Source organism: Cebus imitator, unplaced genomic scaffold (genome assembly GCF_001604975.1).
Source record: "Cebus imitator isolate Cc_AM_T3 unplaced genomic scaffold, Cebus_imitator-1.0 Scaffold835, whole genome shotgun sequence".
Classification (NCBI taxonomy): domain Eukaryota; kingdom Metazoa; phylum Chordata; class Mammalia; order Primates; family Cebidae; genus Cebus; species Cebus imitator.
In genome coordinates, this window is record NW_016108150.1 from 141,613 (window position 1) to 158,328 (window position 16,716).

The following is a 16,716-nucleotide window of genomic DNA, read 5'->3' on the forward strand; positions in this document are numbered from 1 at the left end:
AAAAAAAAAAAAAAAAAAAAAAAAAAAAAAAAAAAAAAAAAAAAAAAAAAGAAAATAAACCTTTGGTTCACCGTCATCTATAGCGGAGACTTTCAAATCATTTTTCATTTGTAGATCCCTCTCAATTCACAAAAGGCCATTTCCTCTCCTTTGTCACCAAAAACATCCCACCCTACCCAGAAGGAAAGCAGTGTCACTGCATTTGACGATACGCAAGGCATACGGGCAGCAGCGGCTGCTGGGAATGAGTGATTCCAATGAGACGCAGAGGCAGGCTGGCCATGGGGTCTCTGCAGCCGCCAGGCCGAGGGGCGCAGGGTCTGCGGGTGAGGCCTGCTTGTCCCTGGTCTACACAGCAGGCTCACCTGCTGCGGCTGACCTCTGAGCCCCCTTCTTCTCCCTGCAAGAGGTCTTTCGCTGGGACTTACCCTCCCTGGTGAGAGCGTCTGGACCATCAGCTTCGGGGGGCCCGGTTGCACCGCCAGGCCTGCAACTTGATTTACGGAACAGGAACACGGGCCGCGCTGCGCATTCCTGCCGCTGCTGCATTTGGGGGGACCTGGCCGTGGAGGAGAAGGTTAAAGGCGTGTCCCTCCCCACCCTGTGCAGGAAGTCGCCGAGTTAACTGACCAGCACGAGACGATGATGAAGCTCGTCCTGGAAGACCCGCTGCTGGTGTCTCTCAGGCTGGAGGGGGGCACCATCCTGGCACGGCTGAGGAGAGAAGAGCTTGGCACAGAAGACAGCCGGTGAGCGCCCACGGGGCAACACTGGGCCCTGGCCCGTCGAGGGGGCTGCTCAGTGAAGTTTGTAGCCAGGAGGTGAAGCGTTCTGCTCCAAGGAGAGCCCTCTCTGTGCCTGGTGCAGACCTCCGTCCTGACAGCCACGCTTTGCCTGGGCCAGAGCTTTTCCACACATACAGGCTCCAAAGATCAAGGAGCTGGCTCCTGGGGACCTGGGCAGGAGGCAGCCAGAGAGCATCAGAATGAGCTCATTCGCAATCACGCTGCCCGGGGCACTGTGCCGCCCAGCCCCCACAGTCCCTGCCCATCTCAGCCGCATGCAGCCAGTCCACGGAGTCTGCCCAGCAGGGTCCCCTCCAGGCACCTGCACCCCAGGCCGGCAGGGATGTGGGCGGCTGCCTCGGCGGTGGGCCTCCTCCTGGGGCTCCCAGTGCCTTCTGCATCAGGGTTGGAAAGAGCAGGGTTTTACACGGGGTTGTCACCACAAGCAGACTCCTCAGGGGGTCACCTGGGAGCTGGAGGACTGCTTTCATTTCCTCAGGGACGCCCTGGAGGCCGCCAGAGGGCTGTACGACCGCGTGGATGAGGAGGTGCACAGGCTGGTCCTCGCCTCGAACAACCGCCTCCGGCAGCTGGAGCGCCTCCGGGAGCTGGCCTCGCTCCAGGAAGGGGATGACCAGGTCAGAGCTGCAGGAGGAAGCCGGCCGGGTCAGCATCCCCTCCAGGCCAAGCTGGCCACGGCAACCCTCTCACCTTCCTACTGTCTTTAGGGCCACGGCGACCCTCCCACCTTCCCGCCAAGTTGTTAGGGCCATGGCGACCCTACCACCTTCCCTCTTTGTCTTTAGGGCCACGGCGACCCTCCCACCTTCCCACTGTCTTTAGGGCCACGGCGACCCTCCCACCTTCCCACTGAGTCTTTAGGGCCACGGCGANGCGACCCTCCCACCTTCCCACTGAGTCTTTAGGGCCACGGCGACCCTCCCACCTTCCCACTGTCTTTAGGGCCACGGCGACCCTCCCACCTTCCCGCCGTGCCTTTAGGGCCATGGCGACCCTCTCACCTTCCCTCTTTGTCTTTAGGGCCATGGCGACCCTCCCACCTTCCCACCGAGTCTTTAGGGCCATGGTGACCCTCTCACTTTCCCACTGTCTTTAGGGCCATGGCGACCCTCTCACCTTCCCTCTTTGTCTTTAGGGCCATGGCAACCCTCCCACCTTCCCACCGAGTCTTTAGGGCCATGGTGACCCTCTCACTTTCCCACTGTCTTTAGGACCACGGCGACCCTCTCACCTTCCCGCCGAGTCGTTAGGGCCACGGCGACCCTCTCACCTTCCCTCTTTGTCTTTAGGGCCATGGTGACCCTCCCACCGTCCCACCGAGTCTTTAGGGCCACAGCGACCCTCCCACCTTCCCACTGTCTTTAGGGCCACGGCGACCCTCCCCACCTTCCCACCGTCTTTAGGGCCACGGCAACCCTCTCACCTTCCCACTGTCTTTAGGGCCACGGCGACCCTCCCACCTTCCCACTGTCTTTAGCGCCACGGCGACCCTCCCACCTTCCCACCGTGCCTTTAGGGCCACGGCGACCCTCTCACCTTCCTGCCAGGTCTTTAGGGCCACGGTGACCCTCCCACCTTCCCGCCGTGTCCTTAGGTCCTTGACCTGATTTCCATGTGGAATGAAATTTTGTCAGGATAGAGCATGCCTTCCTGCTTGTGTAAAAATAATAAACTTTATTTTTTACATGAGAGACACTGGATCAGTGGAGAAAATATTTATTTAGTGCAGAGGAGGCCAAGGAGAAAAATATTTCACACTGTGCCTTCTGAAGCGACCAGTGTGAGCACCTCGGTGTATTTTCTTCCGGGCACTTTCTCCATGTGTGTGCACATGCTGGCCGAGAGAAGTGGGTGAAACCCACGCAGGTAAAGAGCGTCTGGGCCACGGCCGAGGACGGCGGCCTGGGAAGCGCCTCCAGGTGACCTCAGGAAGTGGCTCTGGAAGCAAAGGAGAGGCTCGAGGTTTTGTTTTTTTTGAGACTGAGTTTCGCTCTGTTGCCCAGGCTGGAGTGCAGTGGCACGATCTTGGCTCACTGCAACCTCCACCTCCCAGGTTCAAGTGATTCTCCCGCCTCAGCCTCCTGAGTAGCTGGGATTACAGGTGCGTGCCACCACACCGGGCTGATTTTTGTGTCTTTAGTAGAGACAGGGTTTCACCAATGTTGGTCAGGCAGGTCTTGAACTCCTGACCTCATGTTCCACCTGCCTCAGCCTCCCAAAGTGCTGGGATCACAGGCGCAAGCCACCACGCGCAGCTGAGGCTCAAGGTTTTCTTTTTTTTTTTTTTTTTTTTGAGACGGAGTTTCGCTCTTGTTACCCAGGCTGGAGTGCAATGGCGCGATGTTGGCTCACCGCAACCTCCGCCTCCTGCGTTCAGGCAATTCTCCTGCCTCAGAGGCTCGAGGTTTTAAAGAAAAAAGGATGAATCAGGAGAGGGGTGATGACAGAAGTGGCTCTTTGTGAGTTCTCCGGCTCACAGCAATGGCACTAGTGTGGACTGGCCATGTGCTGCTGGGCTACGGGTGTGAGTTGTGTCCAGTGTGCAACGTGGCTGGGCTTACTAATGGCCCTTGGTGGACACACTGCCGGGTCCAGGGTCCACACAGCAGCAGCTCTGAAGCGATTGCTTAGCTTGGGGGACGTGGGTGAGGCTGCTCCTCCCTTTGATGCCTCTGGGCCTGACAGTTTAAAGGGTGCACACTCAGATGAAAAGTTTCTTTTCTCACATATAAACTCTTTTCAAAACTTGTGTATGTTTTCATATGAATCCTTATTATTTTATCAACAACCAATACTGCAGTGAATGTGCGTGCGAGGGCGCTGGCGGCCCGGAGCAGCGTGCGGCGGGGCTGGAGGCACCCCCGGCCCGCCGGTCTGCTGACGAAGCTCTGCCAGCCTCCGGGCCCATGCGCTGGCCCTCGCCGGGGCCTCGGGCAAGGACGTGCAGCAGGGATGCGAGGCGGAGTGCACACCCCCGGCCTCCCCACTGACCCAGCTCCCAGGCGTCGGCTGGGCCCAGGTAGTCCAAGTGTTGGGGCAGGAGCAGGAACCCCAGACCAGGCAAGGGGCTCTGGGCAGAGCGGCAGCCACCAGCCAGTCAGGGCTGTCTCCAGCCTGGGCCCTCTGTCCTGGGGGTCCTCCCCCATCTTCCCCTCACCCTTCTGCCCCGTCCTGGGGGTCCTCCCCCATCTTCCCCTCCTCCCTCTGCCCCGTCCTGGGGGTCCTCCCCCATCTTCCCCTCACCCTTCTGCCCCATCCTGGGGGTCCTCCCCATCTTCCCCTCCTCCCTCTGCCCCGTCCTGGGGGTTCTCCCCCATCTTCCCCTCACCCTTCTGCCCCGTCTTGTGTGGTCTCCTCCATCTCCCTCCCTACTCTGCTCAGTCCTGGGCATTCTCCACCGTCTCCCTCTGCCCCGTCCTGGGGTCTCCTCCGTGGTCTCCTCCATCTCCCTCCCTACTCTGCTCAGTCCTGGGCATTCTCCACCGTCTCCCTCTGCCCCGTCCTGGGGTCTCCTCCATCTCCTTCCCCACTCTGCCCCGCCTTGTGGGGTCTCCTATTTCCTGTACCCAAGTCTTCCTCTTTTTTCATTTACTTTGGCATTTTATGCAGGATAACTTCCAGGACTTCCCAGAGAAAGGCATCTTGGGATGAGCATTTCTGAGGCCGTCGCATCTAAAAGCGCCTCTGCGCCACCTTCGTGGCCAGCAGTCACGTGTTTCCCTCCGCCAGCGGGAAGGCCTGTGCCCGTGCCCAGCTTCCCCCTCTGGACCTTCCGCCCGGCCCTGCTTCTTTCCGCCAGACGCGGGGCCCCGGGATCTGCGGGTCGCCCAGGTGCGCAGAGGGCAGGTGTGCTCTCTGCGTCTGCGTCACGCCCCTGTTCTGGGAATTCCGTGAAATGTCCTTCTTGGTGCTTGCATTTCCCGCAGCTCCACACTTCCAGCTGGTTCTGGAGTTTTCTGTCCTATTCGCTGCGATTTTCCGCGTCCCTGGCCGGGCGCCGACCTTCCAGGGTGGTTTCTCACCTTTGCTCTCTAACCCTGTGACTGAGGCTTTCTAACCCCGTGGGCGTTTTCTGAACGTCCCGTTCTGTGCTCGTCGTGATGAGTCTGCACAGCCTGTGGCATCTGTGGCTTTGTTCTGGTGCCAGAGGCTTTCCTGGCGACCCCAGGTTAGGAAGCCCGTGGCCTGCGTGTCTTCAGCCTCTTCTCTAATCCCTGCTTGAAGCGGGGCGTGGCCTCAGCTCAGCGCTCACCCACTGCCCCCCACATGGCCAGGATCACCCCACTCCAGCCCCTTTCCTGCCACACCCCCTCCCCCGTCTCGTGGAGTCTGGGGACTGGCCTCTGCTCTTCTCAGACCCTGCCACTCCTGCCTCCTTCCCAGCCTCATGCTGAGGGTCACACCTGGAAGATGCTTGCAGGCCTTAGTGCCGTCTGGAGAGGGCACGTGTCCCACTCTGCAGTCTTCACCCAGAAACTCTGCACCTTGTAATCTGACAGGTGATCACACTGTGCATAAGATGCACGTCTCTCTCTGCAGTTAACCTAGAAGTGCGTGCACCGTGTGGGGAAATCAGAAACAAATAGATTTTTTTTTTTTTTTTTCTTTTGGGACGGAGTTTCGCTCTTGTTGCCCAGGCTGGAGTGCAATGGCGCAATCTCGGCTCACCACAACCTCCGCCTCCTGGGTTCAGGCAATTCTCCTGCCTCAGCCTCCTGAGTAGCTGGGATTACAGGCACGTGCCACCACGCCCAGCTAATTTTTTGTAGTTTTAGTAGAGACGGGGTTTCACCATGTTGACCAGGATGGTCTTGATCTCTTGACCTCGTGATCCACCTGCCTTGGCCTCCCAAAGTGCTGGGATTACAGGCTTGAGCCACCGCGCCCGGCCGAAACAAATAGATTTTTACACACACTGAAGACGCTGCATGCGGCGGCCTCGGCACCCTGTACGTGGACGTGTGCTGCCAGCTCAGCCCCCAAGCCACGTCCACGCGGCTCCCACCCGATGCGCTGGGCTCCTCCCCCTCTGCTGTTAGAAACATCCCGTGTTGGACATTTCTGTGTCTGCCTCCTTCACAGTCTGTGGGTGTGGACTCTGGACACGTTCCTTGGCTCGGATGGCTGGGGTCAGGCCCTTCGTTTCCGGAGGTCTCCACGCATGGGCTGCGGCACTCCCTGCCTCCCGCCGGCCGCGCCGGAGGAAATGGAGCCCTCAGCGGAGTGTGCTCGGATCTTCTGGGCTGCAGCTGAACGTTCACGTCACATGTTTATTGATTTCTGTAGGGAATTACTTGCTCATGCTTTGGGCAGTCTTTCTGGGGGTCTGTGTTATGTGGACCCTACACGTGACATTTGTTTTCCCGCTTTGCCCGTTGTCCTCAGCTCATCTTTTAAACAACCCTTTCTACCTTAAGGTTACAGAATTATTAGAGTATTTCATCTTAGAACCTTGACGACTTGAATTTTTGTATTGAAACCTTGAAATCAGTGACAGCTGGCTTTTCTGCAAGGTTGGAGGCTGGACCCGGCTCTGCCGCCGCCGCCCCTGCCCCGCCCGTGCTCCGAAGAAGCGAGATGCTGTGACTTTCTCCTCGACTCTGGCTCTGTTTGCAGACTCTGTGTGCCAGTCTCCCGCTCTCCTCTGCTGCGTATCTGGGGCCATTCGGTACCTTTCTGAGGGTTGTGGATCCAGCCAGCCGTTCTCTTCTTCCCAGCAGGCCTCATCCTGGGGTGTCTGACCCGCAGCTAGCCCTGGTGTTGCTGTTTAATGACAATGGGAAGGGCTTCCCTGTGAGACTCCCACTGAATCCCGTCATAATGCCTCTAAAATAAGAACCTTGGTCTTGCCACCAGGGTGAGCGGCCACAGGTGCTGTGTCCAGCAGGGCTCAGCCAGGGGCTCCCCGTCTTTCCCAGGCGGCCCCAAGGGGCCAAGCAGGAGAATATTTCTGGAATATGCTTAGTATACTCACCAGTTTCAAAACAGAAAGCTCCAGATCCATCGTTCAATGATTTTAATTTCCAATTCCAATGAAAATAGTTTGATGCTTGAGCGTCGGAGGCGCGTGACCACCTGTCATCAGTCGTGTTGTTCTCATCACAGGCGGCCACGCCTCAGCCCTGGGCAGCGTGTATGCAGGACGTGACCAGGACGCATGCCTCCCTCGGTCCTGCTAAATCCCAGAGCGCGACTCCGCTGCGTGTTTAGATACGAAACGTTCTTCCCCTGTGTCGATCAAATCATGGTCTGGGAAAGAACTAGAGTGACTCCTCGGTCCCTCGTTTCTGGCTCTGGAGAGTGGGAGACCACAGCAGGCAGCTCTGTGGGCCATCCGAGCCTGGTGTCAGTGGCTGCACGCAGGCCCAGCCCACACCTGGAGATGCGGATGCGGAAAACCCGGCTGGTACTAACGCTTTGTTCCTTGGGCACAGCAATCCTGCCAGAAAGGACTGCGGCTGGCGAAGGAGAACCCGCAGTGTACAGAGGAAATGGCCCAGGATTTCAGAGGGGACCTGAGCGCCGTGGTCACCCAGGCCGAGTGGCGGGAGGGAGAGCTGGCCAGCTGGGCCCACCCCTCCGAGTCCTGCGAGACGGTAAGAGACCCAGCGGGGCAGATGGTGTGCCTCTGGGATCCCCGCTCCTTAGGCTGTGGACATTTAGCAAGTGCCTCTCCACACAAGTGGCAGTGGGCCAGGCTCTGCGGCAGTGGCCGGGCACCTGTGATGGACCCCAGCCTCTACACCCACGGCTCTCTGGAGAAGGCTCTGAGCCGACTGATGCATTTGTTACTGTACCGAACAGACCAGCCAAACGGACACACAAAGCTCCCTGTGTGTTTACCGGCTCAGTTACAAAATCCCACCCACCGCCAAAACCCCAAGCAAGTGCCGTAGCCAAGTGCACGCCTGCAAGCTCCCAGCACCCTGCACCACCCGCCCTTAGGAGCCCAGGCCAGAGGCCTTGGACTCACCTGTCAGGACAGCATTTAAGGGGTCATGGGGTGGCCAGAGCAGGGTAGGGCCATCTGCCCGTCACACCTCGCTCAGCTCACAGGATGTGGCTTAACTGATCTACACGGTGTCTTCACGTGGTCCTAGGACATCCCCCCATGGTGCCCCCTGCCATGGACAATGGACCGTGGGGGTCAGACACAGCCCACCTGCCCTTCAGTGGAACCCGGCCACGGCCCCACTGGGTGGCGGGGCTGCCTCTTGCTCTGCTGCCTGGTGCCCTGGTCCCTGGCTGGGCCGACCTGGGGGGCAGCAGGGCCTAAGCTGGCTCCAGGGAGGACTGTCCTCTGCTGCACTACCAGAGCCCTCCTTGTCCCTCAGGTGAGCGGCTGGACGGGGCCCCTGGACCCGGAGGCTCATCCCTCCTCACCTGTGGCTAAGTATGTGAGGAGCTGTCACCAGGAGGCTGCCTCGGTGGCTGCTGAGGCCTTCCCCGGAGCGGGTGTGGCAGTGCTGGAGCCTCATGCCCTGCGGAGACCATGGGCATCGCAGCAGGGCTCCCAGACCCGGCTCCATCTGGAAGAGGCCCTTTCTGAGGCCCCCCCAAGCCCCAGCTCACCTCCCCTTGTCCAGAGGCCCCCAAAGCATGCGCATGCCCAGGAGGCCATGAGGAGGCCCCGTAGGCCACCCTCAGTCCCTACCCAACCACTGCCCGGCCTCCCTGGACGAGCCCTTCTGTGTAGACAGGATGGGGAGCCCCTAGGCCCAGGGCTGTGTGCTCTGTGGGACCCACTGTCTCCCCTCGGGGGCCTTCCTAGGGCAGGGGCCACCAAGGCCCACCCGGAGGACAGCTCTGCCTGCTCCTCTGAGCCCACCCAGACCCCAGCCAGCCGCCCCAGGAAACATCCCCAGAAGAAAATGATAAAGAAAATGCAAAGTTTTGAGATGCCTCAGGCCCACAGTGGCCCCAGGGACTCCTGCCAGCCAGGCCACACCGGTGTCTTTATCAAGGGCCTGGAGGTGACCAGCACTGTGGCCGCAGAGAAGGAGCCTCCGCTGGGACCGCACACCAGGAGCCCCCCAGTCACTCGGAGCCGGAGTCTATCCTCTCCCTTGAGGCTCCACGCTGCTGAGGAGGACGGGAGGTGGCAGGTGGGCAGGTGAGGTGGCCGTCCCCTCCTCTGGTCCTAGTGGCCTTTGGGTATCTAGACACTGAAAGCCATTTCAGCATTAAACTCTATTTTGCAAAGTAGAAAGTAAATCCACAGACGTCCCTCTTGGTCCACCTAAAGAAACACAATTTTAAGCTAGGCATTAATTACCTGCCCCCATGTTCAGAGGGGACACAGAAGAGTCTTCCCTTAGGATGGTGTGTGGAGACCTGCACACCCTCACCCCGATGGTTAAGAAACTGTGTGACCACCTGCGGTTATCTTCAGCCCTCTTGCAGAAAATTACAGCGGCAAATCATGCCCCTGAAAGCAAGAAGACTGACCCTAAAAATAACCTTTAGAAAGTCTCTAAGTGTTGAGGTGCGCCCATGTGTCCATTACCCCACCGAAGAGGTCCCTCCTCCCTTGTCGCGCCTGTAAGAGGACACCGTCCGCCCACTGGCAAGGGTGGGCGCCCTCAGCCCCTGTCTAGGCCGGATGCCGTCTGGACCTCCGTCTTCCGTCCACGTGGTACGGTCGCAAGGGCTGGAGAGGGAGGGTTTCGTGAGATCCTCTGCTTGCTGGGTTGTCTTCTGTGTCTTGGGCCAGCGGTCCCCAGCCTTCGTGGCATCGGGGACCAGTTTCATGGAAGACAGTTTTCCCACAGATCGCAGGGGTTGGAGGGATCATTTTGGGATGACACCGCTCCAGGATCATCGGGCGTGAGTTAGATTCTCTTAAGGAGCACGAACCCTAGATCCCCAGCAGGCACAGTTCATGATCGCGTTTCCGCTCCTCCGAGAATCACACCGCTGATCTGTTGGGCGGGAGGCGGAGCTCCTCACCCGCTCGCCGCCTGCAGTGGGCCCGGTTCCCGATAGGCCACAGACGGTATGGGTCGGTGGTACGGCTCGGTGGCCCAGGGCGTGGAGACCCCTGCACTAAGATCCATCAAAGAGGCCGCCTCCTCATGCCCTGAGCACAGGTTCCGTCTGAGCTGAGAAGGCCTCAGAACACTTCTGAAACACCTTTAGGTTGCCAAACCTCAGTCTTTATCTTGTTAAAGGTAACGCTCTAGGTAGAACCTGAAGTTCTGATTTTTACCATTGGCGTGAGTGATCCAGGGGGTATCTGCCAGCTGGGCCTGAGCACGAGCTGGGGCCTTCCCAGTCCCTGAAAGGAGGGAAAACGCCAGGCGCTGTCCCTGAGTCTTAGCAGGTGGCTGCACGGACCGGCTTCTGTCTCCACTGAGCCCGTGTTTCAGGTTTGGGGGCAGCAGAATGCAGGAGGTGGGGACCCTGCCCGCACCGGGGGGTTTCCAGGCATCCCTTCCTTGGGCTTGTCCGTTTACCATCCTCGTTCTGATTTTGTTTCTGGATATTTACTGAGGAGGCTGTTGTGTGGCGGAGGCTTCAGGCCTCGCTCTGCCCGCCCATGCTGTGACCCACCAGGATTTGCTGTGATCTCAGAAACAGTGAGAATCTGTTCACTCCGGGATGCAGGAGTGAGGAACACGCTCTCCACTCTGTGTGAACGCGATGTGCTTCCATCAGCATTTCTGCCCATGGCTGTGCTTCCCGTCATTAGCGGCTTTTAAGTTTTTCCAACTTAAAAAAACAAGTAAATACAAAAACAATAGTAGACAAAACCCGCCAGCCCCCACTGGTATCACTAGGACGGAGTTATGGAAGAAGGTCGGGGGTCAGACGCTCCGGAGTGGAGGACAGCGGTGCGCCTCACCGTTCATCAGGGTGGGGCCCCGGCTCAGGCGCAGTTGGTGGGTGCTGTCTGCGGCACAGAGCTGGGGGACACACCCAGACCCCACCTCAGCGGGACCCAGAGAACCTTCTCATGGGGGATCCCACAGCCCAGGCTGGGCCTTGGCTTCCAGGCTGCCGGAGTGTGGGCCCCGCCCTCCAGGCTCACACGCTGGCCACGGCTCAGTTGCTGAGAGTGACCGAGTGGCCCCACTCCAGCCAGCTCATGAAACCGAGCCACCGGCCTAAGCGTCCTGCATTTGTTTTTGGTGAACATAGAAGTATTCTTGGATACTTAGCATGTTTTTTAATTGCAAAAAACAAAATTCACAAAAAATACCACCTGACTGGGGAAGCCCAGTTTTGGTCTCTGATCACAGCACTGCAGTTTTGCACGCAAGGAGCCATCCCGGCCACGCTGACCACACTGGCCAGCCCACTTCTCCACTGTCAGGGCAACATGGGTGGGTCCTCCAGGTGCTGCCCAGCCCTGGGGATGCGGACGTGGTGAGACCCTAGGCAGCCACAGGGGAGCCCACAACTCCTGCAGATGGGTGTGCTGTCAGGAAGGGCTCTCCGAAGGCCCGAAAGTGCATGAGAGGCTCACCCATCACGGGAACAGAACAGGCTCCTACAAAGCATGCTCAGCATCCCCTCCTCAGGACCGTCTTTCAAGGCAGGAAGACCCCAGCCAAGGCCGGGAGGAGGGCTCCACAGACGGCCATCCCTGGGGCCTAGCCTGCTGTTGTGCACCTCTGGCCACCCTGCGCCCGGCCTCACTGTCCGGCCGCTACAGCCCTGAGTCCCCCTGCAGCTGCTGCTTAGGGTGCTGAGCCCCCGGGTCAGGAGTGACTGCCGTGGAAGCTGACTTCAGAAAACCGGCTCGGTCAGCAGTGGGCGTGGACCCGAAAGCTGTTTTCTCACACGACGTCCCCCACGGCCCTCCTTGCAGGACCTCGCTGCTGGAAGTGCTTGCATCATCTTACTGCCAGAATCAAACCAGCTGGAACGAGAAACCATCATGTTCAGAGTTTCAGTTACGGGGCCTGGGAATCTGTCTCTTTCAGTTTCCAAAGGGATCTTTCATCTGAATGGCCATGATCAATAATAGGGAAATGTTTCATGTGACAGGGTTCTTTTTGAAACAGTCCTTATCTTTTCAAGTTACTATGTATCAAGGGAGCCGCTCCAGGTAACAGAGCTTTTTTTTTTTTTTGAGATCTTGTTGCCCAGGCTGGCGTGCAGTGGCACGATCTCATCGGCTCACGGCGGAAACCTCCGCCTCCTGGCTTCAAGCAATTCTCCTGCCTCAGCCTCCCGAGTAGCTGGGATTACAGGCATGCACCACCATGCCCAGCTAATTTTGTGTTTTTAGTAGAGACAGGGTTTCTCCATGTTGGTCAGGCTGGTCTCGAACTCCCGACCTCAGGTGATCGGGAGTTCACCTCAGCCTCCCAGAGTGCTGGGATTACAGACATGAGCCCCCGCGCCCGGCCGAAGGGTTCTTTATCTTGCATCCCGCGGTTGCCGTGTGCCTCCGGTCCACGTGTGACCCTTTTGTCCCTCTGGGTTTTCATGCATTTGTCTCAGGCATGAACCACTTTTAATAACGTGTCTGTGGGGGGCACGCGCCCCGGGATCTCTGTGTCTTTCAGCAGCCGCCTGAAGCACATCATGGCCGAGATGATCACCACGGAGCGGGAGTACGTGCGGTGCTTGGCGTACGTCATCGACAACTATTTTCCGGAAATGGAAAGAACGGACCTGCCACAGGGCCTTCGAGGGAAGCACGACGTAATTTTTGGCAACTTGGAGAAGCTCCATGACTTCCACCAGCAGCACTTCCTCCGAGAGCTGGAGCACTGCGGGCACTGCCCCTTGGCTGTGGGCCGCAGTTTCCTGAGACACGTGAGTGCAGGCCACCGCATGGGCACCGGGCCAACATGGTGGGTGAAGCTGGCATCAGGGAGTGGGGAGCCCACAGGGCCCACGTGTCAGGCAGTTCAGAGAACTTCAGTCCAGGTTCAGTAGCTGGCCCTGACGGGATGGTGAGACCAGCCGATATGCAGGTGCCCACACAGATAAGCCGGTGTGTGACCGGCGGCGTCCCTGCTGCCCCGGAGGAGGGGGCATCGTCCACCAACACCATCACACCCACCCCGCCAGCAGCCCTGCCCCTTTACCACTTCCGGCTGATTGGCCAGAAACAGTTTCCTGGAATCACCTTCCGGGACCAGGCCTCACCCCTTCGCAGGCCCCCTGCCCCTGGCTGCCCTGCTACCTGCCAGAGGGACCAGTTGGTCCTGTTGCGAGAACTCCCCTGTGAGACTATCAGCTGGAAGCACGTTGAATATCCAGACTCAGTGTCTCCTTGTAAGTCTCTCCTCAATGGTGAAAGTGGAGTCTCTCTACGAGAGTCTTTGATAAAGGGTTTTAATTTACTCCGGGAAGAAACCGACAGGTTTTCCACAGGCGCTCACAGAGTGCTGCGGGCAGATGGGACATGTGTCCCAGACCATTAAGGACAAATTATCACAATGAAAACAGCCATGGACAAAAGAAGCACACGTTACATCTTTTCAGCATTTTCTTATTTCTTTTTTTTTGTTTGAGATGGAGCCTTGCTCTGTCACCCGGGCTGGAGTGCAGTGGTTAGATCCTGGCTCACTGCAACCTCCGCCTCCGGAGTTCAAGCAATTCTGCCCCGAGTAGCTGGGACTACAGGTGCACACCACCATGCCCGGCTAAGTTTTGTATTTTTAGTAGAGATGGGGTTTCACCATGCTGGCCAGGCTGGTCTCCAACTCCTGACCTTGTGATCCGCCCACCTCAGCCTCCCTAAGTGCCGGGGTTACAGGCATGAGCCACCTTGCCCAGCCTCAGTGTTTTCTTACAAGGTGCTTTTAGACATAAAGTGCAGATTCATACTGACTGTAATTGTGGCAATTTTAAATGTCTTGACAGCTTTAGCTCTTGGCCAGTGACCAAATCGTTCCAATACCCCTCACCCCTCCCAGGCCCACTGCTAGCTGCATCCTCTTTCCCCGGCCCCCAGCCCCCCACCCCCCTGGAGTCTGTGCTTTAAAGACAAAATACAGAATCCTCAGCATTGAGGCTGCACCTGGTAAACTGGTCACCCCTGGAGCCCCCGTGCTGGGGACACCTGATGGTCTTTAATGAAGGAACAGGTCGCCCTTTCGCCTGATTACGGTGAGAGTCTGGAGTCTCAGGCAGCAGCAGTCACAAGTCTGACCCGGGCTGCAGGCGCCTGCCGTCCCTGGGCCTGTCACTCCCACAGCCAAGCAGTCGCCTCTGCTTTTCCAGGAAGAGCAGTTCGGGATGTACGCGACCTACAGCAAGAACAAGCCCCAGTCGGACGCCCTGCTCAGCAGCCACGGCAACGCCTTCTTCAAGGTCATCCCCTCAGCCCACCCCCCACAGCCCGCCCGGCCCCCGGCCAGGCCGGAGCTGACCCTCCTGCCCCGCCCTTGCAGGACAAGCAGCAGGAACTGGGCGACAAGATGGACCTGGCCTCTTACCTGCTGCGGCCTGTGCAGCGCGTGGCCAAGTACGCGCTGCTGCTCCGGGACCTGCTCAAGGAGGCCGGCCGCGGCCCGGCCCACGGGCAGGAGCTGGGCGAGCTCCGGGCTGCCGAGGTCATGGTCTGCTTCCAGCTGCGCCACGGCAATGACCTGCTGGCCATGGATGCCATCCGTGGCTGTGACGTAAGTGCCCTGAGTGCTGGCAGCCGGCAGGCTGGGGGAGTGCGAGGCATTGGTGGGCAAGTCACACAGTTTTCTTGGTGATGCACTGGCAGATTTGCCCAGGAGACGTCCTTCAGAGCACAGCCTTCTGAGGGCCACGGGGGCACCACGGGGACAGGGTCTTACCTGCCTGGGCGATGGTGGAGGCCACGGGGGCATCACGGGGACAGGGTCTTACCTGCCTGGGCGATGGTGGAGGCCACGGGGGCGCCACGGGGACAGGGTCTTACCTGCCTGGGTGATGGTGGAGGCCACGGGGGCACCACCAGGAGAGGGGCTTACCTGCCTTGGCGATGGTGGAGGCCACAGGGGCACCACGGGGACAGGGTCTTACCTGCCTGGGCGGTGGTGAGAGCAGCAGGGCTTGAGGTGCTGGAGCCCTGGGTTTGCCCACGGCTGGCAGTTGTGGCTGTGTTTTCACAGGGCACACAAGGCAGGCTGGCTCTGAATGGCTGGAAGTCTGCTCACCTGGGCTGTATTTAACACAGGTGGGCATGGGCGTCGCACCCCAGCCCCGTGTGAGAAGGCACGGGCACCAACCTTGGCTCGTTCATTCGGGGCCCGGGACCGGCTGCATGGGTCTCACAGGCCCTGCCGCGCAGCTTATGTGGCAGCGCTAACCCCAGACGCCCGGAAGGCCACAGGCGAGCTGAGAAATGGCCAGTGCATGGGGACGCCAGCTGTACTCCAGCAGCCTGCCGTGTCCCCTGGCTGGGACGGGCGACACCCTAATGTCAGAGCAGGGCCGTGGAAGGTGGGACCCCACCTCAGCTGGAGGAGGCAGGCCTGTCTCGGGCCCCCGACACCCATAGACTCGGGCTGCTTCTAGGAAGTAGCAGTCAGTCTTCCGGGTCACGTCTGTGGAGGGGCCTCAGGCTGTCCCAGTGTCCTCTGCCAAGGAGCCCCAGGGGTGTCCATGGGATGGAGGTCATGGGGGAGCTCTGCCAACTGCGTCTGTCGTCCGGGTAAATTCCACAGGGGAGGGACAGCCTGCGGGGCGCGGCGGCTCCATCTCTGGGGGCTGCTGTCTGCCCTGACCCAGCATGAAGGGATTTCTGTGGGGACGAGAGAGGAGCCGTCTAGTGAGGGGATCTAGCACCTTCTCAGTAGGGGATTCCAAAAACAATGGATGAAAGGACTTCAAAGTGGAAAGTTACGTAAATCAGAGAGGCTTTCCCTGTAATCTTTGCACATAAGACCCCGGAACGTGGGGGTGTGGGACCCTCAGCCCCACCCTCACCCCCTGCACAGGGCCCAGAGTGTCAGACGGGAGGGCTGGGGGAGCTGGGTGAGTTCCTGAGCTTTCAGATGTGATGCTGCAGTTTCGGTCCTGACGCTCTTTAAGACCTTTATGTCGACAGCTAACATTGAGGCAGATTTGCCAGGTTTTATGGCAGTTTGGCTGCTGTTCCGTCTTGCTTGTCACAAAGCCAACACGTTTAGACGGGGACGGTGACTTGTGTGACCACAGACGCCAGACTTCTTGGATGAAATCCAGCTGCGTGTTCCTCTGCAGGTGAACTTGAAAGAGCAGGGGCAGCTGAGATGCCGGGATGAGTTTGTCGTTCTCTGCGGGAGGAAGAAGTACATGAGGCACGTGTTTCTCTTTGAAGACCTCATCCTGTTCAGCAAGACCCAGAAGCTGGAGGGCGGCCACGACGTCTACCTGTACAAGCAGTCCTTCAAGGTAGCGCCACAGGTCCGATCGGACACAAGCCAGGCCAGGCCCTGCAAGGGGGTCCCGGACCCTTGTCTCCCTTGAGGCGAGGGGAGGAACTGGGAGGGAGAGAACCTGGGAGGAGCCGCACCATGATGTTCTGTTTTCTGTTGTTCTTTGGTAAATTCTTGAAAACCTTAGCTTTCCGAAAGCTGCAGGACTTGCTTGTCTTCTCCAGATCGGTGCGCAGTTCAGGAGCAGAGGGGCAAGTGTCTCCTCAGTCAGGAACTGCATCGTGGGGCCTGTGCAGAGGCGAACACGGGGATCTTCCCCGGCGCTCAGAGGTGCACGGAGGGGGCTTCGCTGGCGCACCGCGGTGGGCAGGGCTCCACTGTGACTCCCAGCTGTGCTGAGGGAGGGCAGGTCCCTCCCCTTGTGACAGAGGCCCTGAGGGTGCATGGCCTCACACACAAGCAGCCTCACTCGTGCACAGCCTCGCATACTGGCAACTGTCCTGCACACAAGCACTCCCTCGCACACTCATGAGCAGACACACAGGCAGCTGTCCTGCACACACTCTCCCTCGCACACTCATGAGCAGACACAGGCAGCTGTCCTGCACACAAGC

The 16,716-nt window shown here is 59.0% G+C and overlaps 1 protein-coding gene across 1 annotated transcript in view; it reads left to right on the plus strand.

Moving 5' to 3' along the window:
• The window catches only part of PLEKHG4B (pleckstrin homology and RhoGEF domain containing G4B), a 97,865-nt gene that overhangs the window by 70,740 nt on the left and 10,409 nt on the right, over positions 1 to 16,716 (plus strand). Inside the window, 8 exon segments of the mRNA XM_037735548.1 lie at positions 610 to 749; positions 1,285 to 1,423; positions 7,241 to 7,402; positions 8,141 to 8,919; positions 12,326 to 12,575; positions 13,992 to 14,081; positions 14,162 to 14,392; positions 15,948 to 16,118. Of these exon segments, the coding sequence (XP_037591476.1) occupies positions 610 to 749; positions 1,285 to 1,423; positions 7,241 to 7,402; positions 8,141 to 8,919; positions 12,326 to 12,575; positions 13,992 to 14,081; positions 14,162 to 14,392; positions 15,948 to 16,118 (1,962 nt within the window).